Source organism: Triticum dicoccoides, chromosome 7A (assembly GCF_002162155.2).
Source record: "Triticum dicoccoides isolate Atlit2015 ecotype Zavitan chromosome 7A, WEW_v2.0, whole genome shotgun sequence".
In the NCBI taxonomy this organism is placed as follows: domain Eukaryota; kingdom Viridiplantae; phylum Streptophyta; class Magnoliopsida; order Poales; family Poaceae; genus Triticum; species Triticum dicoccoides.
The window spans coordinates 641,205,644-641,231,052 of NC_041392.1; the positions used below are offsets into that span (position 1 = coordinate 641,205,644).

The following is a 25,409-nucleotide window of genomic DNA, read 5'->3' on the forward strand; positions in this document are numbered from 1 at the left end:
CAAAAGGGACGCTAACTACACGAGCTACAGCAAGAGACGCCGTCATCAACAGTGGGCCGTCAGGCACCGGCACCAACTCCATCCAGATCAGGGTCGGTGGCGGCCTGACGAGTCCGCCCTGCTCCGGGAGCGACGCCGACTCGGGGGCTCGTAGCTGTCGTCGCTCGTCTCCTGAGTCACGAAGCCTTTGCTGGAGTCGCTGGACCCTCCGGCGCCTCCACCGTGGGGGCGATCAACGGGCCTAGCCCTCACCAGGGCAAGGTCCTGGCCACCTCTCCCGCGGCAGCACTCTAGCCGGCGCCCGTGTGCGTCGAAGGCCTTGAAGAACATCACCGCCGCGCCGTCGTACTCCAGGTGGATCGCGAAGACGCCCCTATCCCTGCAGACCCAGGCGATCTCCCTCCAGTCGCAGGACATGAAGACCTCGCCCGGGGCTGCGACCACGACCTCTGCCTCGGTCGCGAGGGCGCTGCAGTCGGCGTGCTGCAGGCAGCACTCCAGGGGCCCTCCTGGAGGAACGATGGAGGCGAAGAAGGGAGGCAGGCGAATCCAGGACTGACGAGGAATGGCGACGCGGAGCACGCCCTCCTGGGAGGAGCCCTCGGCGTGGACTCCGGGAGGAACCACCCACGCCTTTGTGACCAGACGACGCCGACGACGGCGTTGGCCGCGGGGATCAGCATCAACACCTCCGGGGCCCTCGACGTGGGCATACAAGGGGAGCGGGAACCCCGGCGGAACTCGCTCGCCCCAGGGCGTCGCCGCCGCCTGATGATCCTCCTCGTCCCGGCTGCAAAGGGCGAGTCGCTTTTTCGGCGGGAAAGGGTCTGGCCCCTCTCGAGGAGCCTTTCCCTTCTCCGCTGCAGAGAACCGGCGAATTGGAGCCATCACACCAAGACGGAGCAAGAGCAGAGGCGAAGGAGACAGCAAGGAGAGATGGACTGGAAGGGCACACGCGGAGCCGTACTTATAGCCGGCGAAGGCCAACCGCCGGCCTCCACGATCACAGGTAATCATAACACGTTCTACATGCAGGGACTTGTCCAACTCACGCGATCACCAAGGCGTCGTGGGGAAGTGGAGACGCCACGTCCAATCAACCGCCACGCGGCGCCCAAGGCCGCTGGCTGTTAGGGCCCGCAGCGCTTCGCCCTTTCCCTTTCGCCTCTCGGCACGGCCAAGTTCATGCGCGCCTTGGGCCCGGGGGCTACTGTCGACGTTCTGGGAACGGGGGTCCCAAGACTTGCCTGCCTGCGGCCTGCGGCGTGGCTCAAATGGGGGCCCAGCGCGGCCCATCTTCATCAGCACAAGACTCAAGACCCTCGCGAGGGGCCAAGCCTTGCGAGGCGGACGACATGGCGCATCCTCAGGCGAAGCCTCATCACGCTGGCTCACGAGGAGGCGGAGACATCAAGGCAGGGTACCTCGCGAGGTGCCCATGACGTAAGCCGTGACGAATCAGGGCACCAGGCGGGTGCCAGCGCGCACAGCGTCCTTCTTTCCTCTTTGGTGCAAAGGGGACAAGCGCAGCCGCGGAGTACCGAGGCATCAGGCAAAGGTTGCCATTTTGGTGCAACGAGACCAAGGCCAGGCGTACTACAAGACGGAGGTCACCATGGAGCCCAGCGCGGCGTCATCGCCAGAGCCTTTGGCAGGCGAAGACTACTTTTGTCAGGATAGATGTACTAGATGTCCCCCTTCAAATTAGCCCGCCATTGTTGGATCCCTTCTCGCTCAATATTTGGGGAGAGGACCAGGGCCTCTATATATAGGACTAGCCACCCACAAGGCAAGGGGTTCGTTCGGTTCGGCTCTTGGTCATCAACAAGAGTGAGTAAGAGAGAAAGAGAGAGAAGGGTGACTGAACCTCCAAGCAGTTCATCGCCCCAGCCAAGAACAGACCCTCGCGCGTCTGTTCTTCCTTGTATTGATCATCCTCACCAGCCCCAAGAGGCAATCCACCAACCACACACTGGAGTAGGGTATTACACCACATCGGTGGCCCGAACCAGTATAAATCTTGTGTCTCTTGTGCATTTCTTTCAGTAGTTTAGATCCTTGTGAGACGGAGAGGTTGAAGGTGTAATCTCCGCGCGCACCCCAGTGTTCGAACCTTAAGGGTCTGCCGGAACCCGAAATCCGACAGGGTATACCTTCTATCTCAGATCCGAGGGCAAATTGTATGTCGCTAAGAACGGGTCCTTTCTCGAGAAGGAGTTTCTCTCGAAAGAATTGAGTGGGAGGAAGATAGAACTTGATGAGGTTGATGAACCGTTACTTCAACCAGAGAGTGATGCAACACAGAAAGATGTTTTCTGTGGTGCCTACGTCTGTTGAATAGGAAGTTAATGATAGTGATCATGAAGCTTCGGATCAAGTTGCTACCGAACCTCGTAGGTCGACAAGGATATGTACTACTCCTAAGTGGTACGGTAATCCTGTCTTAGATATCATGTTGTTAGACAACAATGAACCTACGAGCTATGGAGAAGCGATGGTGGGCCCGTGTTCCGACAAATGGTTAGAAGCCATGAAATCCGAGATAGGATCCATATATCAGAACAAAGTATGGACTTTGGTGGACTTGCCCGACGATCGGCAAGCCATTGAGATAAAATGGATCTTTAAGAAGAAGACGGACGTGGGCGGTAATGTTACCGTCTATGAAGCTCGACTTGTGGGAAAGAGTCTTTTCACAAGTTCAAGGAGTTGACTACGATGAGAATTTCTCACCCATAGCGGTGCTTAAGTCCGTCAGAATCATGAAAGCATTAGCTGTAATTTTTGATTATGAAATCTTACAGATGCATGTCAAAACAAGTTTTCTTACCAGTTTTCGTAAGAAAAGTTGTATGTGATACAATAAAAGGTTTTGTCGATCCTAAGGATGCTAAAAGGTATGCTGGCTCCAGCAATCCTTCTATGGACTAGAGCAAGCATCTCGGAATCGGAATATATGTTTTGATGGAGTGATCAAAGCTTTTAGGTTTATACAATGTTTGCTAGAAACTTGTATTTACAAGAAAGTGAGTGGGAGCACTACAACATTTCTGATAAGTATATGTGGATGACATATTGTTGATCCGAAATAATGTAGAATTTCTGGAAAGCATAAACGGTTGTTTGAAGAGTGTTTTTCAAAGGAAAGACCTGGATAAAGCTGCTTACATATTGGGCATCAAGATCTATAGAGATAGATCAAGACGCCTGATGGTACTTTCAAAGAACACACACCTTGACATGTTTTTGAAGGAGTTCAAAATAGATCAGTCAAAGAAGGGGTTCTTACCTGAGTTGTAAGGTGTGAAGTTGAGTAAGACTCAAAGATTGACCACGGCAGAAGAAAGAGGAAGGACGAAAGGTCGTCCCCTATGCTCTTGTCATAGGCTCTATACGGTATGCCATGTTGAAGTACCGCACCTATTGTGTGCCTTGCCACATGTCTGGCAAGAGGGTACAAAGGTGATCTAGGAGTGGATCACCAGATAGCAGTCAAAATTATCCTTAGAGGAATAAGGAAATGTTTCTCGGTTATGGAGGTGATAAAGAGTTCGACATAAAGAGTTACGTCGATGCAAGCTTAACACCTATCCGGATAGCTCTGAGTAGAGATACCGGATATGTATAATGGAGCAATAATTTGGAATAGCTCCAAGTGGAACGTGGTAGCAGCATCTACGATATAAAGTTTTGCGAATACATAGGGATCTGAATATGGCAAGACTCGTTGACTACAACCTCTCTCACAAGCGTAACATGATCAAACCCAGAACTCTTTGAGTGATTATCACATAGTGATGTGAACTAGAACATTGAGTCTAGTAGACTCTTGGATGTGGGTCACATGGCGATGTGACCTGTGAGTGTTAATCACATGGCGATGTGAACTAGATTATTGACTCTAGTGCAAGTGGGAGACTGTTGGAAATATGCCCTAGAGGCAATAATAAATTGGTTATTATTATATTTCATTGTTCATGATAGTCGTTTATTATCCATGCTAGAGTTGTATTGATAGGAAACTCGGATACATGTGTGGATACATAGACAACACCATGTCCCTAGTAAGCCCCTAGTTGACTAGCTCGTTGATCAATAGATGGTTACGGTTTCCTGACCATGGACATTGGATGTCGTTGTTAACAGGATCACATCATTAGGATAATGATGTGATGGACAAGACCCAATCCTAAGCCTAGCACAAAGATTGTATAGTTCGTATGCTAAAGCTTTTCTAATGTCAAGTATCATTTCCTTAGACCATGAGATTGTGCAACTCCCGGATACCGTAGGAGTGCTTTGGGTGTGCCAAACGTCACAACGTAATTGGGTGGCTATAAAGGTACACTACAGGTATCTCCGAAAGTGTCTGTTGGGTTGGCACGAATCGAGACTGGGATTTGTCACTCCGTGTAAATGGAGAGGTATCTCTGGGCCCACTCGGTAGGACATCATCATAATGTGCACAATGTGATCAAGGAGTTGATCACGGGATGATGTGTTATGGAACGAGTAAAGAGACTTGCCGGTAACGAGATTGAACAAGGTATCGGGATACCGACGATCGAATCTCGGGCAAGTATCGTACCGCTAGACAAAGGGAATTGTATACGGGATTGACTGAATCCTTGACATCGTGGTTCATCCAATGAGATCATCGTGGAGCATGTGGGAGCCAACATGGGTATCCAGATCCCGCTGTTGGTTATTGACCGGAGAGTTGTCTCGGCCATGTCTGCATGACTCCCGAGCCCGTAGGGTCTACACACTTAAGGTTCGATGACGCTAGGGTTATAGGGAAAGTATATACGCGGTTATCGAATGTTGTTCAGAGTCCCGGATGAGATCTCGGACGTCACGAGGAGTTCCGGAATGGTCTGGAGGTAAAGATTGATATATAGGAAGTATGGTTTTGGCCACCGGAAGTGTTCCGGGCATCACCAGTAGTGTACCGGGACCACCGGAGGGGTCCGGGGGTCCACCGGGAGGGGCCATGAGCCCCGGAGGCATACCTAGGCCAAGTGTGAGAAGGGACCAGCCCCTAGGTGGGCTGGGGCGCCTCCCCACCAAGGCCCATGCGCCTAAGGGGAGGAGGGGACAAACCCTAAGGGCAGATGGGCCCTAAGGCCCATGCCTGGTGCGCCTCCCTCTTCCCCTCCCCTTGGCCGCCTCCCAGATGGGATCTGGGGGCTGCCGCCACCCCTAGGGAGGGAACCCTAGGTGGGGGCGCAGCCCCTCCCCTCCCCCTATATATACTTGAGGTATGGGGCTGCCCAACACATGTGATTTTGCACTCCCTGTTGGCGCAGCCCTACCTCTCTCCCTCCTCGTCTCTCGTAGTGCTTGGCGAAGCCCTGCTGGAGTCCCGCGCTCCTCCACCACCACCACGCTGTCGTGCTGCTGCTGGATGGAGTCTTCCCCAACCTCTCCTTCTCCCCTTGCTGGATCAAGGTGTAGGAGACATCACCGGGCTGTACGTGTGTTGAACACGGAGGTGCCGTCCGTTCAGCACTAGGATCATCGATGATTTGGATCACGACGAGTACGACTCCATCAACCCCGTTCACTTGAACGCTTCCGCTTAGCGATCTACAAGGGTATGTAGATGCACTCTCCTTCCCCTTGTTGCTAGATTACTCCATAGATTGATCTTGGTGATGCGTAGAAAATTTTGAATTTCTGCTACGTTCCCCAACAACAACTACTTTGTGTTCTACTCGTGCATAGAAACTACGCATAGACCTAGCTCATGATGCCACTATTAGGGAACGTAGCAGAAATTCAAAATTTTCTACGCATCACCAAGATCAATCTATGGAGTAATCTAGCAACGAGGGGAAGGAGAGTGCATCTACATACCCTTGTAGATCGCTAAGCGGAAGCGTTCAAGTGAACCGGGTTGATGGAGTCGTACTCGTCATGATCCAAATCACCGATGATCCTAGCGCCGAACGGACGGCACCTCCGCGTTCAACACACTACGGAACGGAGACGTCTCCCACGCCTTGATCTAGCAAGGAGGAGGGAGAGGTTGAGGAAGAGAGTCCAACAGCAGCACGACGGCGTGGTGGTGATGGAGCGACAGTTCTCCGGCAGGGCTTCGCCAAGCTCACGCGGAGGAGGAGAGGTATTGGAGGGGAGGGGCTGCGCCGGGTTTAAGGGGGTGGCCACCCTCCCACCCCTCCACTATTTATAGGTCGGGAGAGAGGGGGTCGGCCCCCCTAGATCCCATCTAGGGTTGGGGGCGGCGGCCAAGGGGGGAGGAGTGCCTCCCAAGTCAAGTGGAGGCCCTCCCCCTTAGGGTTTCCCCTCTCCCATGCGCATGGGCCTTGGGGGGGCTGGTGTCCTTGGCCCATTAAGGCTAGGGCGCCCCCCTATAGCCCATGTTGCTGTATTGGACGTGGTGGAACATTTTCCGGACCTCCGGACCCCTCCGGAATCCTCCGGAACCTTCCGGAAGCTTCCCGGTACAATACCGGAAAAAACCAAACTTTTCCCGGAACCCGAACAACAACTTTCCATATATAAATCTTTACCTCCGGACCATTCCGGAACTCCTCGTGACATCCGGGATCTCATCCGGGACTCCGAACAACATTCGATAATCACATACAAGTCTTCCTAATAACCCTAGCGTCATCGAACCTTAAGTGTGTAGACCCTACGGGTTCGGGAACCATGCAGACATGACCGAGACAACTCTCCGGCCAATAACCAACAGCGGGATCTGGATACCCATGTTGGCTCCCACATGTTCCACGATGATCTCATCGGATGAACCACGATGTCGAGGATTCAATCAATCCCGTATTCAATTCCCTTTGTCCAGCGGTATTGTACTTGCCCGAGATTCGATCGTCGGTATCCGATACCTTGTTCAATCTCGTTACCGGCAAGTCTCTTTACTCGTTCCGTAACACATCATCCCGTGATCAACTCCTTGGTCACATTATGCACATTATGATGATGTCCTACCGAGTGGGCCCAGAGATACCTCTCCGTCACACGGAGTGACAAATCCCAGTCTCGATTCGTGCCAACCCAACAGACACTTTCGGAGATACCCGTAGTGCACCTTTATAGCCACCCAGTTACGTTGTGACGTTTGGTACACCCAAAGCATTCCTACGGTATCTGGGAGTTGCACAATCTCATGGTCTAAGGAAATGATACTTGACATTAGAAAAGCTTTAGCATACGAACTACACGATCTTTGTGCTAGGCTTAGGATTGGGTCTTGTCCATCACATCATTCTCCTAATGATATGATCCCGTTATCAACGACATCCAATGTCCATGGTCAGAAAACTGTAACCATCTATTGATCAACGAGCTAGTCAACTAGAGGCTTACTAGGGACATGGTGTTGTCTATGTATCCACACATGTATCTGAATTTCCTATCAATACAATTCTAGCATGGATAATAAACGATTATCATGAACAAGGAAATATACTAATAACTAATTTATTATTGCCTCTAGGGCATATTTCCAACACACACACACATGAATCCTCGCTTTTCTCACTCTGTCCCTTCGTCCTTGTTGTGTATCCGCGTAGTCCGAGGTCCCCGTCCCCGAAAGAAACCTAGAAGAGATCGAAACACAACTCTTTTCGCCGCCAGTGAAGCCTCGACGACTCAAGTCGCGACTCGCCTAAGACGATGTAGATCTTCATGAAGACCCTGACAGGTAAAACCATCATGCTGGAGGTGGAGGGGCAGCGACACCGTGGACAGCGTCAAGGGCAAGGTCTAGGATAAGAAAGGGATCCCGCCGGACCAGCAGCAGCTCATATCTTCGCCGAGAAGCAGCTGGAGGACGGTCGCTTGCTGGCAACTACAACGTGCACAAGGAGTCGACGCATCCCCTGGTGCTCCGCCTCCGCAACGGCACCACCATCAAGGTCAAGACACCCACCGCCAAGGAGATCGGGATCAACATCGAGCCCACGGACACGTCCGACAGGATCAAGGAGCACGTCGAGGAGAAGGAGGGCATCCCGCCCGTCCAGCAGAGGCTCATCTTCGATGGCAAGCAGATGGCCGCCGACAAGACGGTGCAAAAGTACAAGGTCAAGGGCGGCTACGTGCTCCACCTCGTGCTCGCCCTCAGGGGCGGTGCCTGCTAGAATTTGGGTCTTATGGTCGCTCGCTTTTCCATGAGGGTGTAGCTTTGGTTTTTTTTCTTGCGTATGATTTTGGTTGGAACTTTTTGAATAGTGTTTGAGTCTCTTTAAAGCCATAATGTTTGAGGCCAGGTTACATGTACGTACAATCACAACAGTTGTCTGCACAATAATCTTTTCCCATCCGTTCATATATTTTTACCACCAATCCACTAAATCAAAGATATGAAAATTTGTTTTGAGGCAAATGTTGCCTCGCCGTTTGAATAAAGATACTTGCACTAACCAATCAAAGATATGCAATTTTTTACCGCTATAAGGCACGGTGCTGACCGTCCGACTGGATCGGACAGACGAGAACCACGCGGAAATGCTGTCCAGAATTCAGTCGTAGAATGGGCCAATTTTGACCCGCAAAAAAATAGAATGGACCAATTTCTCCTCCAGGCTATGGCCTGGTTGACTCTATATCTATGGTCGCACAAAATGGTTTTTCTTTTGGATGAATTTATTTGTTGGGCCAGTGAAGTTAATATATAACACCAATAGGTTTTGGGCCGAGTTATGAAAATGTTTTTCCAGTGTATTTTCTGCTATATTATGAAAATATAAATTATGTATGCACTATTCAAATGAGAAATATGAGCTCAAATTTATGTTGAAAGTTACTTTAATGATGAGAGATTTTTATAATGTTTTTCCGTGGGTTATAATGGACCTAATTATGGTATCAATCATTTTATTTATCTTTAGTGCTTTCTAAGTTGTTTCAGTTCCTTTTATGTTTATGCATTGAAAATAAATCTAGTATTATGCTAAAATCATGTTTCAATTTTTTGAATACAGTTGAACCAATTGGAAATTGCATTGAAAATTCATGTGGCATTAATGTTAAATGTGATTTCATGGCAATTTTTAATGATGATCACCTTTTAGCATCATTTTAATGTGAAAATTCATCTTGTAAAATGATATATTCACCATTATTACTCACTCACTAAATTTTCCAAAAAATATTATTTGAAAAATTTAGTTTAGTGTGTTCTTTATGTTGATGTCATCATTATCAACAAGCACATGCCACCTAAGGAAATGTTGATTTTCGTCTGGTTTGGTTTTCCACACCCCACCATGCGGCACAATATGTTTGGCCGGCATGCCTAACGGGCAAAATTAATGTTTTCAGATGGTGCATTTTATCTTATTGAATGCACTGTACAACTAGAATGGCATTGATGAAATTATGGTTGATTCTCTAAACTAGCTCGCTCCAGAATAAGTATAATTGAGCATGCTCAAAATAAGTGCCTCAACTTTATTATAACTTTGTACTAACGTTAGTACAAAGTATAGACACTTATTTTAGGACGGAGGGAGTATAAACTAGCTACAGTTGGTAAGTTCTTTGTCAAGTGATTAGAGATAAGGTTATGAGGCGAATATTCTTTTCCCTGGTTAAAATTTCATCAAAAAGGGAGCTGACCTCGACACAAGAAGCCGGTCCATAAAAGTTAGTCTCGAATGTAAGCAGTCCAATACTGAACAAACACTTGTTTCAAAAATGGCGCGACAAGTCGCGCAACCGCTTCTAGTAAGTACACTACCCTTCAACTGTCCAAAATTTCAACCAGACTGTAGCCAATCTGTTGAAAATGGAACACAAAATTTGACGACGAAATCCACGTGACTTTTACAACCCCTGCGACCTTTTTGTGTTCCATCCAAACTCAAACATGTGAGAGAAAAACAAGAAGCAAGCAAAAGATGCTCCGCAATTGCTTACCGAAAGTTGTTATACAACTATTGCAGCAGATAAAAAATCTCTTAATTTTATTAAACAAAGGTCAGCTGATGTACAAAGCATGCCAACAATGTAATCTGCAGAAACTAGTATTCTTATAGTGTTATATGGGATCAAACCTGAATTTTGTTCACATGTTATTCGGAAGATTTACGACATGTGCTAAACCAAATATACTCCGGGTGCGCAGCAAAATGCAGCAAGTCGCCTGCATTTTCATTTTCTGAGTAAACATGGGTGCATTAGCATCGCCATATTCAAAATGATAGGTGCTAATGAAAATGACTGAAACTTATAGGCCGAGTGTCCGGGCACATCAGCATCACCATGTTCAGAATTCAACCTTTGTGAAAACACAAATTCATTTTCTGCTGATGGACTCAAACTTTCAGCAGAGTTTCATCCAAGACACCACATCTGTGCCAACACCAGATGCTTCATCTAAGACTAAGAGAAATGCAGGTGGCAACGTTGAAGTAGTGTCCATTGTCGAACACATTACAGACTAATGTCACTGCACCACTGATCAAACAGTTTCGGAATATTAGAACCGTGATGCCAACGCAAATAGGTTTCTTATTATATTGTCTGGAGAACAAACCAAGTTTAGCTAGTAGAAACACAACAACTGCTTGGTTTTCTTGAACCCATATCTCAGTGGAAGGAACTGGGTTCTAATGTGCCGCAGTCATACCCAAAATATACAATACTTGTGCCCTGTTTTAGGGCAACCCAAAACAAAATTCAGCAACTTTTGGTTTTTGGGCAACTGTTTTGGCCGAAGAGGGACTTCATCAAATTCATACTGACACAGATTTTGTTAGATCTGGTATAGGAGGCACTGCGGTGGCTGTATGCATGGACTCTTCTGGGAATTACTTGCGATCATGTACGCTAGTAATTCATGGCATGAGAGAAGTTTCAACTCTAGAGGTATCGCTTGCAGGGAAGCTCTATCTTTGGCGGATGATCTTCTACTTCACAATTTTCTAGTGGCTACTGATTCTAAGCAGGTGGCTAATGATATCAACATGGGCTGCACTGGTATTCATGGTCTGATTGTAGCTGAGATTAAGTTAAGGACAACCAAATTTAATTGTAGTTTTTGTTTCTGAGAGTCAGGCCTTGAATAGAGAAGCCCATTTACTAGCCAAGCTTTTTGATTCTTTAGATTGTGGTAGACATGTCTGGTTGGGACAGCCTCATGATCACATTTATTTTCCCAGTTTTGTGAACCATGAATTAACAAAGTTTGGTGGTTCTTAAAAAATGAAGTTGCTGGAGCCGTTTTTTGCCCTCCAAGTAGTCAAAAAGCGACTGAGATGCTCTGACTGAGCACGAACAACACTATGTACAGATACCAGAACCAGTGTACCCCAAATGGCTAGGATTGTCAGGTAATAGTACTGAAACATGTTAACCAGAAACATGTAAAGATATCCTAAACAGTTCAACAGTGTCCACGTACAACTCACTCTAGACTGTTGACCGGGTCTTGGCCCATTCCTCAGACACAACTTTTTGACAAACTTTATTCAAGCCCTACAATAAGCCTGGTACGCAGAGTCGACCAAGTCACCTTCACTGAGATCAACCCAAAATCAGTCTTTATCTCTCGAGTATCAAGTCCATGCGTGTCTGCCTGGAAGGAACAACATCGTTCCGCTGAACCAGATGGCCCCGAGGCCGCCTTGAACTTCAAAACCAGAGTGGAACCATCCACTACAGCAACCACAGACCTCTTTAAATGACGTGACTCGCCAACTGTACCATTGAAGAGCCGAATTCCTTCGTTATAACCACCGATAAAACAGCGCAAGCGCAGATGAAAACTGCTCTGCACTTCTGACACGGCAACTTCAATATTCGCCATGACTGCGTCATCAACACGTGCTATGGTTAAGTCAACCGCACCACAGTCGCCTTGGATGCGATTTTTCAATGCACGATTCCATGGGCCCAGGTCGTCTATGTCTGTTACACCATCAATCAGCTGGTAATCATCCCTTTCTTCCTCACCTACCTTGATCCTCATGTCATATTCCACTAGAATACTGGAAATCAAATCTATCCCTCGCTTAGGGCCAGCCATGTCGATGAGAGAACCCTACAAATTTGTTACTGTTTAGTAGCTCTCCATATGGAAGTAAGAAACAACTAAAGCTTTATACTACCTCTGTTTCTAAATGTAAGACGTTTTGGCAATTCAAAAATTGAACTACCAAAACACATCTTACATTTAGGAACAGAGGGTGTACTTCTCTAAGCTGTTTTACTTGCAACATTAATTTTGTGATACTTTACAATTGCTGACCAACATCTTTGCCACATATCAAACTGACTGGTTACATAGTGTACACCAGTGTTTGGGAGGGGGGGGGAAATTGGCCCTCGGTATTTATTTGACATTGTTCAGATCCCAATTTTTACATAAGCATGTCGAAATGAGAAGAGAAAACAAAATGACTTAATAGTGATGCAATGATTCATGCTGGTGTGTTAAGTAGCAACTAAGAGCCCGAACTATTCTGTTTGATTTTGTTTGGAATACATGATATACTCACTCAGTTCCATATTTTATAAGTTTCTCATAGTAAATCACCTTTCCACAATATAAACTTGGTGTAATGGTGGCCTAAACAATCCAAACTACCATTCTGCTAGGTCTGTACAGATAAATCACAAGACTTGAGAGTGCTTGCTGTTCCATACATACACTAGGTTTGGCCTTACAATGTGAAATGAATAGATTTGACATAAGTCAGGTATTTGACCCCCCCCCCCTACTGTATAAATCATTTCCTCAGATGGTTTCGCCCACACTGCAACATCCACCTAATGTGAGAACTTCCCCAGTGGGTACTTAAAACCATATGGAATGCTTCAAGGGGACAAATACATTGTTTTATACTTGAGGGGGTTATTAAGTAGACTTATTGCTTGAAATAATCGTAGGTAAGTATGGATTCGCACCTGCTTCACAATGATGGGATCATCCCTGCTTATATTGACAACATAATTACGCAATGTATCCAGATAATCCCGCACTGCTATGTATCCATACAACTCTACTGGGCCAAGATCCAGAGTAAGTTCAGCCAACTTTAATGAGAAAATTTGTAACACGCGATTAGGTTGATGCCGAATGCATTCTCCATTGCGGATGTCACAATCTGTGGGATCTGGTAGCCGAGCTTCATAAAAGAAGTAAAGAAATAAGTTAAATTGTAATGGAAAACAATACAGGAAAAAAATAGTCGTCATACAAAAAGTAAGCGTGTCACTAGAGGATTCCATGGCCCTATTGGAAGTTTCCTTTTCATCCAAATGAAAATTATCGATGTTCTTTCTACTATGAATTTCACTCCATCAAAGGTTTTTGTTTTAGGAAACCCAAAGAAAAGCAGGTAACATTTCATCATGTCAGCAAGTAAAGGTCCATTTCACCCTCCCAGATTATTTCATAACCCCCTAAACTTATTTATTTGTTATGTCTACCCGAAGAATTACTAAAACAAATCAATTCAGCCCTTGATGAAAATATTCTATTGTTTCACTTTCTAGAAGTCTTATTGTAAGTTAGTTTTTTTATTTTGATGGTAGATAACATCAGTCTGTATAATAAAAAATCATAATTTTCGATCCTGCATACTTGGGAGCAACTAAACCTACTTCAATGCTCATGGTACAAAAATATGTGCTAAAAATGCGGTTTATGAACATATTTCTGTACGGTACATGGTGACAACAAAAAGGATAAAAACCAGTCATGTGGCGAACCGGGGTGGGTTGGTGGAGGCCCAGGATAACCAAACTAAGGTAATGCAGGAATCTGAAGAATTTCCTCCCCTACTTTTGCAAAACCTAACAAATGCAACTCCTGAATGCCAATGCATCTACATTTAACTTGTAAAATTAAGGAAAGTAAAGAAAAAAAGCCAGATGATTTCAACAGAGAACACATCAGTTGACACTATAGCTTGAAAAAGGTGCTTGTAACAAATTGAAATAGGTAAAGAGAGATTATTTACTTACTCTCACTACAGTCATCAACATTATACATCCTTTTCCACGAATGAGTGTTCCTGTATAAAGAACCATCACGGTGTGTGCTTTTTGGAAGAAATCCCAGGTCAAGAATATCATCTTCTTCGGCATCGCTTGCTACCAATGCGCTCCTTCTATTGGTTGCACTCCTCCCGTTTTCATCACAACCAGAGATGTCCACAATATTCGAAGATGCATCATGTTTGCCGGCTATAGTATTCATATCTTGCAAGGTTGTCCCACTAGTCATGCTCCGAGATCCAGGTGGAAATCTATCACCAAAGAGAATAAAGAGCAAATCTGAGCACCCGACAGAAAATTCAATTCTTTTTCGGTTCCCCTTTCATTTTCGTCGGATTAACTATAAGACCCCACACCCCCTGCCTTATTTACAAAAATCAACACATAAGGATAATTAAAAGGGATTTTTCTCGAATACGCTCGGATAATTAAAAGGGGTAAAAAACCACAGTTGGTCAGAATCCAGATCCAAAACTATAATAATAAGAAACTAAAGGCGAAAATTTTGGCATCAGATGATGAGAGCATACCGGGAAACACGACGGACAGGTAGATCTGGAACCATCATGAGAGGGAAACTTCGCCGTGCAAGCGGTGGTGGCGACCAGTAAGGCGGGGCAGAGGCCATGAAAGAGAGGAGAGGTCGCGAGGTAGAGGAGAGGCGGCGCAGTGGGTCATGAGAGATGGCGACGCCAGGTCGCCGGAGGAGACGAAAAATCTGACGGAGGATTGGCATCTGAGCGCGCGGCGGCGGCAGAGGTGGGGTGTGCCGGTGTGGAGAATGGGGAGAGGAAAGGGCTGAACGCACGGGGCCGGTCTTCTTTACTCTCTTATATCTTATATCAGAATAGCACACATATGCCCCTGCGTTTCAAGCAACGGGAGAGATATTTTATTTACGACAAGCAACAAAAAGATAATTAATTGTGTTAAAAAACGGTCTCCACAATGGTAGGCGAGAGAGCAAGAAGTTGCGGCCTTCTCACTGGACATGTTTGGCTCGTGAAATCTTAATAGTGGTGGAGTTGGTAGGCGTGGTGGCGAGCACCCAACTCGTCCATTTTTCTTTTGCATGCCTCCTCATTTGGTGGATGTGTGACGACCATCGGTACACGGTTGCTTCGACCACTCTCCTACGACAGTGTAACCAGATGGATTACTAATTGCAGCGCATAAATCCTCTTACACAAGCATAATCAGGTATGAATGTCCCTTTATTACGAAGGTTTATTCCCTTTGATTATTTTAGCACTTATGTTAAAAAATTGAAAGCCCGGACAGTTAAAAAAATGTGAACATTTATTTTTAGAAAATTCCATATAATTAAGAAAACAAAAAAATTAGAAAGAGGAATTGTTATTTAAGTTCGAAAAAACATGTTGAAACCATGAACATTTTATAAAAACACAAAATTATTAATTTTTTTAAAAGGGGGACATTCAGAAAAAAAATTAAAAATGTTTTCTTAGACGCAAACATTATTTTGTTTTTGTGAACTTTTCAATAAAATAGGAATATTTTTTGGAATATGGAACATTTTATAAAATATTAACTTTATAAAAAAATCTCGAAAAATTCTAAAACAGAATCTTTTTTAAATGGCAACATTTTTTAAATGTTGAGAAAATTCCGAAACCAGTTTTTTTAAGTTTATAATATTTTTCAAAACAATAATAAAGTTTTATAATGCTGATTTTTGAATATTTGAATAAAAAATTAAATTGTGAATATATTTTGTATATTTTTATTTCACAGCAAAATAAAAAAAGTGAAAAGGAAAACGAAACATTTAAATGGCCCGGCCCAGTTTTGGGCGACCTGTGCGTTCCTTGAACTATTTGTCGGTGTGTGCGACAAATAAGCTCTTTTTAACGCCTGGGCAGGATAATTACTGGGTTGGCTTTGTTGGGCTGGAGTGCGCCCGGCCCAAATGCGGAATTCTGGAGAAACTTTTTGTCTTTTCTAGTAGATGCACAAAAATTTAGTACCACCTCGAATAGAAAAAATATTTTCGACGATGAACGGATGAAAATATTGGAGAAACGCACTTTGCTTTATTAGTAGGCATAGATTTTCACTTTTGCAGAAAACCCCAGATAATTATTGATAATCAACCCACACGACAGTTTTAAGTCAGATTTTTGTTTTGTTAGGAAACTAGCGGTGTGACCCGCGCATTTGCGCGGCTAGATTAGTTACACATTGTTATGATTATTTCTTTATTTGTATTTTATTTATTTTTCTAATTGCAAAATGTTTATTTTTATTTATTTATAATAGAATTTCTAAATGTTATAAATTATATAGCCATATTACCACATGACTATGAATTATTTGTCCCACATATATTAGCACATGACTATACAATTTTTGTTTTACATGATCTACTGTCTTATCTTATTCAGGTGCACAACTGAACAATCTATTAAGTCATCAATAGTGATGTTTCTGTTTAAGAATGGAAGTTAAAGATCCCGTGGGTTGCCATGCAAAAACAACACTTTCATACTAATATGTAAGTTCCAGTTTACACTCTAGCGATCCCGCAAAAAAAAAGTTTACACTCTAGCTCCCATCGTTAGCTAGGATTAAGTAGAGTTCTTTTCTTTAATCTATCTCATCATTAGACATAATTTATTTGTGTCATCCTTCGAGATGTTTTCTTCCACTTCTTTTTTTGGGGGGGGTGGGGGGGCATTATTTATTTTAATTGTTTCTCACTTCTGCATATGAGGTAATACCATCCCTCCATTGTACATTTTTGCACAAAAAAGTATATAAAATGGCACAATATGTGTCTTCCCTACTATTTTTGCTATTAAAAACATATTGTCATACTTTCCTTTGTGCTCACTCTTGGAGTGCCTTGTTCTTTCTGGTCATTTTCATGTTTGTTTTAGGTCGATTTATGCCATTAGAATATTAGCATGATTTCAATTTGCGAGGACACTGTTTTTTGTGTCATGCAATTAATACACTTATTGACCGCACACATAGTATATTGTCATTGTTTTTAATCACCCAATTTCATCTATCTCATATACTAAGTGATTCTTGTCCATTTAATACTTGAGGTATAAGATGTCGCCTCTCCACCACCTGAATTGTGTGAAGCCTCGGAGTAACCAATGGTTCACACACGCATAGTGTTTGTCCATACAATGTGTACTCAACAACTATTTTAACCTTACCTCTATGCATTTATCCATTTTTAAGAAACCCATGCATGTTGATAGATATCACCCGAGAGATGTTCCCTTATTGTTGGTCCAATAACTATATATATTGCATGCTGCCAAATCCATATTAGACTGTCAAATTTATTTCAGTTTCACCCAAGACACTAAAACTTGGGATCGCTATTTCTCTAACAAACCCGTACTGCTCCTTTATTAACCGTTGTTTTGATCCGACTCAAATTTTCTAACTAACTTGTACTACTCTTTATTTACTATTGTTCAGATCCGCCTCATATTTTCTTTTCTTCGTGCTTTAACAGCCATACATATTATCTAAATCGTTAAAATTATTAAATCAACGATAAAGTAATGATGCAATCTATTTGTTCATTGTTTTAATTACGAAATAAATTAGATATATATTCTGGGCCTTTTTTGCGGGAATATATATCAAAAGTTAGCTTCATTTATGTGGGTCGCATGTATATTAAGTTGCTTTTTTCCTTATCCCAAATTACATAACGTATAATATAGTATTAAAAATTTAAATGACGCAAGAGGTTCATATATAAATTTGATTGTATTGTTTGTCCACCTAATAGTATATGTATCTAGTATGTTTATTTTGAACAATCTGACTCAAAACCTCGATCATCTGTGATGAACCACATTCTTGTAGATTCCAACTTAAAATGATAAATTCAGTGGCTTTGTTTTGTACAGGTTGAATGCTTGTTTGCTTGGCCCGAATATTATCTCAGCGGCGTTGATCACCAATTCCTTTTTTGGGAATTGTATGTATATTTTTAGATGAATTGCATGCATGTTCTTTCTGAAAGACTTGCACCTATATTTTCTTGGAAAGACCTACCTGTACATTTTTTATATGTTCATGACTATTTTTTTTAATATCTACGCATGACTCAAGTTGTCTGATGTTGGATGCATGTTTTTGTAAAGACTTGCACGTAGTTTTTTCACATTGGTACATGACTTAGATGGGCAAGTGCGCTTGTTGTAGATTGCTTGGACTCACCCAAGCGGCATGTACGTAGATGTCATATGCTTGTGCGTGTCATGGCCGACGTAGGCCCCCCTTCTTTTCTCTTTGTTTCAGGAAACTAACCTAATCGTTTGTGTCCGACGATAAACTTTGTGTATGTGATAGGTTGTACATGCAAGGTATCGGAATTGCTTTTTTATTTTTGACCGACCCATACAGCTTCTTCATTAAATATTGCTTTGATCAGACTGATATTTCCTTTTCCTTGTTCTTTACGCCCGAACATATTATCTCCAGCGTGACACAACGTACATAACAATATTGTACATTCCATGATAGTTGGGTTAATCAACCTGCAGTACATATAAAATGTTTTCTTAAAAGTATCCGTATCTTTTAAACCGTGACTTCAAATTTAATATGTTATATAAAATTTGATTAGAAAAACTAATCATCAACCTGTGCACCAGCACGGGCTAGAACGTTTGTAGTCACTGTACTTGCTACTTTTGTACAAAATAGTGTCTAAATTTATTTTTCACATATTAGTTACATATAGGGACACATATTTTTTTTGATGATGTTTTACTTGTCAGAAAATATGATAAATCCTCAAAGTCTTGCAAATCCAAAATGCAATCATAGTCTTATAATATTTTGAACGAACATGCAATTTTATCTACTAAGATCACAATATACAATTCATATAAATAGACGCATGTATATGCAAAGCTTAAAACCAAATTGAATAATTGATATTTCTCTTCAAAAAAATACAATAATGCAACCGCAAGTTCGGGGACCCAGAAAAGCAAAATACTGCTTCACCATATTTTAGAACAATATAATGAATATGTAAAAAAAACTGAATGGAGTTGAATATCCCATGTTGATTCCTATACATAACAAAAAGTAAGTAGTAAAACATTATTGTCCAAACAAAATGTTAATTTACAATGCTTTGGCTTTCAAGGTTAATCATCTAGTGCATTGCACATTTCAGAATGAACATCCTCTACAAAGCAACATAGCTTGGCAAATATGCATGCAAATATCAAGGATTTCTGCAACGCGGAATTATGAAAAAAAATTGTATGCCAGAATATGAAACTTAACACCGAAAAATCCCCCAACCAAGAGACAGTCTAACACTAGTAGAAAACAGGGTTTTGATCCAGGCCTGAAGAGGGCATTAACCCCGGTTCTCATATGAACCGGGACCAATGGGAGCATTAGTCCCAGTTCATGAGGCCAGGGGGCCGGCCGGGCCTCGGGGGCCAATGGTCCCGGTTCGTCTGACCCCTTTGGTCCCGGTTCTAGACACAAACCGGGACCAATGGGCCTTGCTCCTGGCCCACAACCTTTAGTCCCGGTTTGTGTCTGGAACCGGGACCAAATAGAGGCCTATATATACCTTGCCCGCGAGCAGAGCAGTGCACTCTTTGTTTTTTTGGCTAGCCGTGGGAGAGCTTTGTGGTGCTCTAGCTCACCTCCTATGCACATGAGGTGTTCGATGAAATACCCGAGCCACACTTTATAAGCTTTCTCCTCTCGAAATTCCTTGTCCCAACTCCATTTTCCTCAAGATTTGTCTAGGTTTGTGATACGTCTCCAACGTAGCTATAATTTTTGATTGTTCCATGCTACTATATTATCCATCTAGGATGTTTCATATGCATTTATATGCTATTTTATATGATTTTTGGGACTAACCTATTAACCTAGAGCCCAGTGTCAGTTTCTGTTTTTTCCTTGTTTTTGAGTATCGCAGAAAAGGAATACCAAATGGAGTCCAATTGACGTGCCAATTTTTGATGATTTTTATGGACCAAAAGAAGCCCCCGGAGTAAAAGAGTTGGGCCAGAAGAGTGCCGAGCTGTCCACGAGGGTGGGGGCGCGCCCTACCCCCTGGGCATGGGCCCTATCTCGTGGACGACTCGGAGACCCCCCTGACGTGAGACCGACGCCAAAAATTCCTATAAATACAGAAACCTCCAGAACATAACCTAGATCGGGAGTTCCACCGCCACAAGCCTCTGTAGCCACCAAAAACCAATCGGGACCCTATTCCGGCACCCTGCCGAAGGGGGGATCCCTCACCGGTGGACGTCTTCATCATCCCGGTGCTCTCCATGATGAGGAGGGAATAGTTCACCCTCGGGGCTGAGGGTATGTACCAGTAGCTATGTGTTTGATCTCTCTCTCTCTCTCGTGTTCTTGATTTGACACGATCTTGATGTATCGCGAGCTTTGCTATTATAGTTGGATCTTATGATGTTTCTCCCCCTCTACTCTCTTGTAATGGATTGAGTTTTCCCTTTGAAGTTATCTTATTGGATTGAGTCTTTAAGGATTTGAGAACAATTGATGTATGTCTTGCGTGGGATACCAGTGGTCACAATGGGGTATTCTATTGATCTACTTGATGTATGTTTTGGTGATCAACTTGCGGGTTCAGTGACATTGGGAATCTATGCATAGGGATTGGCACACGTTTTCGTCTTGACTCTCCGGTAGAAACTTTGGGGCACTCTTTGAAGTACTTTGTGTTGGTTTGAATAGATGAATCTGAGATTGTGTGATGCATTCGTATAATCATACCCAAGGATACTTGAGGTGACATTGGAGTATCTAGGTGACATTAGGGTTTTGGTTGATTTGTGTCTTAAGGTGTTATTCTAGTACGAACTCTAGGATAGATCGAACGGAAAGAATAGCTTCGTGTTATTTTACTACGGACTCTTGAATAGATCGATCAGAAAGGATAACTTTGAGGTGGTTTCATACCCTACAATAATCTCTTTGTTTGTTCTCCACTATTAGTGACTTTGGAGTGACTCTTTGTTGCATGTTGAGGGATAGTTATATGATCCAATTATGTTATTCTTGTTGAGAGAACTTGCACTAGTGAAAGTATGAACCCTAGGCCTTGTTTCAATGCATTGCAATACCGTTTTCGCTCACACCTATATCTACCATCCATATTGCACTTGTATCACCATCTCTTCGCCGAACTAGTGCACCTATACAATTTACCATTGTATTGGGTGTGTTGGGCACACAAAAGACTCTTTGTTATTTGGTTGCAGGGTTGTTTGAGAGAGACCATATCCATCCTACGCCTCCCATGGATTGATAAACCTTAGGTCATGCACTTGAGGGAAATTTGCTACTGTCCTACAAACCTCTGCACTTGGAGGCCCAATAACATCTACAAGAAGAAGGTTATGTAGTAGACATCAGTTTGGCGGTCCTTCCTGTCTCGTCCCCGTCCTCACTACCATCGATCGCCCGCGCCGATCTCGTCGCCGGCGCCACTGTGGTGAGCCTCTTGTTCTTATCTTCTTTCTAAAAGAAAAATTCTTACTTATATGATTTAGATTGCTACTTGTATAATTTTCTTACTTTTATTATTGTTTGAATGTTTGTTATTATATAGTGCGATGGTTTTGGTATTCGCCCCCGTCGACCCTCGTCCTGTCTATGATGCAGATGTGGTATATACTATCTTTTATAACTATTTCTTTCATTTAGTGTTTATGACAATTATGCCGACCAACGTGACATAGATGTTTTATGTAGGAGGTATGTGGATTAAAAATTCCAACTGACCCTCTTGTCGAGAGGTTAAAATTTAGTTGAAAAAGAAAATGACTACTTGAAGAAAAAAAATGAAAAGAATTGAGGAGGAGAAGATGGCATTGGAGTTGCATGTTGTGGATATCATCGATGATCACAAGATCAAGATGTATAAAATGCGCTTGAAGATTAGAAAATTTTAAAAATATGCCATTCATACTGAGGCTTGGTATCATTATGCCGTTGGATCAATTGTTACCTTAGTTGCGATTATGATCGCATATGTTGTTGCATTGAAATGTTTTACATAGTTTCAATGTATGGTTTAATTAGATGCTCACGAGAGCTATATGTTGTTCAATGAGAACTATGTATTAACTTTATGTATTTATTTTTTTAGTAATAACATTTGATCACTACTGTACTTTGGTTTTAATGTGATGATGAAATCCCTTTGTAACAGATGAGTTTTCGCCCGAAGCCCTGATACTTCGAAAGAGATTGTCCGTTTTGCACACGAAGTGCATCCAGTTTTTGCCGTAACCCTCTCAGCTTTTTAGAACATGCTATGTGGGTGAAATGATGATACCATGCCAACTTTCAACCTTTTCAGAGTTCATTTTAAGTGCTTTTCAATTTCAGGGTCATTGTGACGCACTCGATTCGATCGTACACTAATCATACACGCAAATGTGTACGATCAAGATCAAGGACTCATGGGAAGATATCACTGTTGGAAATATGCCCTAGAGGCAATAATAAATTGGTTATTATTATATTTCCTTGTTTATGATAATCGTTTATTATCCATGCTAGAATTGTATTGATAGGAAACTCAGATACATGTGTGGATACATAGACAACATCATGTCCCTAGTAAGCCTCTAGTTGACTAGCTCGTTGATCAATAAGATGGTTACGGTTTCCTGACCATGGACATTGGATGTCGTTGATAACGGGATCATATCATTAGGAGAATGATGTGATGGACAAGACCCAATCCTAAGCCTAGCACAAGATCGTGTAGTTCGTTTGCTAAAGCTTTTCTAATGTCAAGTATCATTTCCTTAGACCATGAGATTGTGCAACTCCCGGATACCGTAGGAGTGCTTTGGGTGTGCCAAATGTCACAACGTAACTGGGTGGCTATAAAGGTACACTACAGGTATCTCCGAAAGTGTCTCTTGGGTTGGCACGAATCGAGACTGGGATTTGTCACTCCGTGTAAACGGAGAGGTATCTCTGGGCCCACTTGGTAGGACATCATCATAATATGCACAATGTGACCAAGGAATTGATCACGGGATGATGTGTTATGGAGCGAGTAAAGAGACTTGCCGGTAACGAGATTGAACAAGGTATCGGATACCGACGATCAAATCTCGGGCAAGTACAATACCGCTGGACAAAGGGAATTGTATACGGGATTGATTGAATCCTCGACATCGTGGTTCATCCGATGAGATCATCGTGGAACATGTGGGAGCCAACATGGGTATCCAGATCCCGCTGTTGGTTATTGGCTAGAGAGTTGTCTCAGTCATGTCTGCATGGTTCCCGAACCCGTAGGGTCTACACACTTAAGGTTCGGTGATGCTAGAGTTGTTATGGGAAATAGTATGTGGTTACCGAAGGTTGTTCGGAGTCCCGGATGAGATCCCGGACATGACGAGGAGCTCCGGAATGGTCCGGAGGTGAAGATCAGTATATTGGACGAAGGGTATTGGAGTCCGGAATTGTTCCGGGGGTACCAGGTGATGACCAGCGTGTCCGAAAGGGATTTCGGAGGCCCCGGCAAGCGTTGGGGGGCCTTATGGGCCAAGGGGAGAGGGCACATCAGCCCACTAAGGGGCTGAGCGCCCCTCCCACCACATCTCACGTAACCAGGAGAGGTGGGGGCGCCACCCCTAGGGCAGCCGCCCCTCCCGGCTTGGGGGGGCAAGTTTCCTAGGGGGTGGGGGCGCCCAAACCCATCTAGGGTTTCCCCTATGGCCGCCGCCCCTCCCCTAGGGAACCCTAGGGCACCTCCCCCTCCTCCCTTCCCCCTATATATAGTGAGGGAGAGAGAGGGCAGCCGTACCTTTCCCCTGGCGCAGCCCTCTTCCTCCTCCGTAGTGCTTGGCGAAGCCCTGCCGGAGAACCACGAGCTCCATCATCACCACGCCGTCGTGCTGTCGGAGTTTTCCCTCAACTTCTCCTCTCACCTTGCTGGATCAAGAAGGAGGAGACGTCTCCCAACCGTACGTGTGTTAAACGCGGAGGTGCCGTCCGTTCAGCGCTAGGATCATTGGTGATTTGGATCACGACGAGTACGACTCCATCAATCCCGTTCACTTGAACGCTTCCGCTTAGCAATCTACAAGGGTATGTAGAGGCAATCTCCTTCCCCTCGTTGCTAGATTACTCCATAGATTGATCTTGGTGATGCGTAGAAAATTTTGAATTTCTTCTACGTTCCCCAACAATGGCATCATGAGCTAGGTCTATGCGTAGTTTCTATGCACGAGTAGAACACAAAGCAGTTGTGGGCGTCGATATTGTCAATTTACTTGCCGTTACTAGTCTTATCTTGATTCGGCGGCATCGTGGGATGAAGCGGCCCGGACCGACCTTACACGTACGCTTATGTGAGACTGGTTCCACCGACTGACATGCACTAGTTGCATAAGGTGGCTAGCGGGTGTCTATCTCTCCCACTTTAGTCGGATCGGATTCGATGAAAAGGGTCCTTATGAAGGGTAAATAGAAATTGGCATATCACGTTGTGGTTTTCGTGTAGGTAAGAAACGTTCTTGCTAGAAACCTATAGCAGCCACGTAAAAACTTGCAACAACAATTAGAGGACGTCTAACTTGTTTTTGCAACATATGCCTTGTGATGTGATATGGCCAAAAGGATGTGATGAATGATATATGTGATGTATGAGATTGATCATGTTCTTGTAATAGGAATCACGACTTGCATGTCGATGAGTATGACAACCGGCAGGAGCCATAGGAGTTGTCTTAATTTATTTATGACCTGCGTGTCAACATAACCGTCATGTAATTACTTTACTTTATTGCTAAAGCGTTAGCCATAGTAGTAGAAGTAATAGATGACGAGACAACTTCAAGAAGACACAATGATGGAGATCATGATTGAAAGGATCGATATGGTTGACTAGAGGGGGGGGGGGTGAATAGGCAACTAACAATTTTTAGCTTTTCTTTAACAATTTAAACTTTGCATCAAAGTAGGTTGTCTAGATATGCAACTAGGTGAGCAACCTATATGATGCAACGAGGATAGGTACACAAGCAAGCAAGAGATATGAAACAAGTAAGCTTGCTCAAATAAAGGCACGAGATAACCAAGAGTGGAGACGGTGGAGACGAGGATGTGTTGCCGAAGTTCCTTCCCTTTGAGAGGAAGTACGTCTCCGTTGGAGCGGTGTGGAGGTACAATGCTCCCCAAGAAGCCACTAGGGCCACCGTATTCTCCTCACACCCTCACACAATGCGAGATGCCGTGATTCCACTATTGGTGCCCTTGAAGGCGGCGACCGAACCTTTACAAACAAGGTTGGGGCTCTCCCCACAACTTAATTGGAGGCTCCCAAAAAAACCACGAAGCTTCACCACAATGGAATATGGCTCCGAGGTGACCTC

The 25,409-nt window shown here is 43.9% G+C and overlaps 1 protein-coding gene and 1 pseudogene across 1 annotated transcript; one reads left to right on the forward strand and one right to left on the reverse strand.

The window, feature by feature from the left end:
- Positions 1–7,665: 7,665 nt before the first annotated feature.
- LOC119332527 lies at positions 7,666–8,132 on the forward strand (annotated as a pseudogene).
- Positions 8,133–11,233: 3,101 nt separating this feature from the next.
- On the reverse strand, positions 11,234–14,817 carry LOC119332375. Its single transcript, XM_037605561.1, has 4 exons — positions 14,529–14,817; positions 13,966–14,249; positions 12,904–13,124; positions 11,234–12,037 (listed from the first exon to the last, which is right to left on the reverse strand). The coding sequence occupies exons 1-4, from the start codon at positions 14,732–14,734 to the stop codon at positions 11,462–11,464; spliced, it is 1,287 nt and encodes a 428-aa protein (XP_037461458.1). The 5' UTR covers positions 14,735–14,817; the 3' UTR covers positions 11,234–11,461.
- Between the last annotated feature and the right edge of the window lie 10,592 nt (positions 14,818–25,409).

What these genes read in the sequence shown, in the direction of transcription:
- LOC119332375 (XM_037605561.1), bottom strand. Translation starts at nt 14,734, where the DNA reads ATGCCAATCCTCCGTCAGATTTTTCGTCTCCTCCGGCGACCTGGCGTC. An exon ending in TGTTGATGACTGTAGTGAGA is followed by an intron (nt 13,125 to 13,965) that starts GTAAGTAAATAA and finishes TCTTTTATGAAG; the next exon opens with CTCGGCTACCAGATCCCACA. An exon ending in ATCCCATCATTGTGAAGCAG is followed by an intron (nt 12,038 to 12,903) that starts GTGCGAATCCAT and finishes ACAAATTTGTAG; the next exon opens with GGTTCTCTCATCGACATGGC.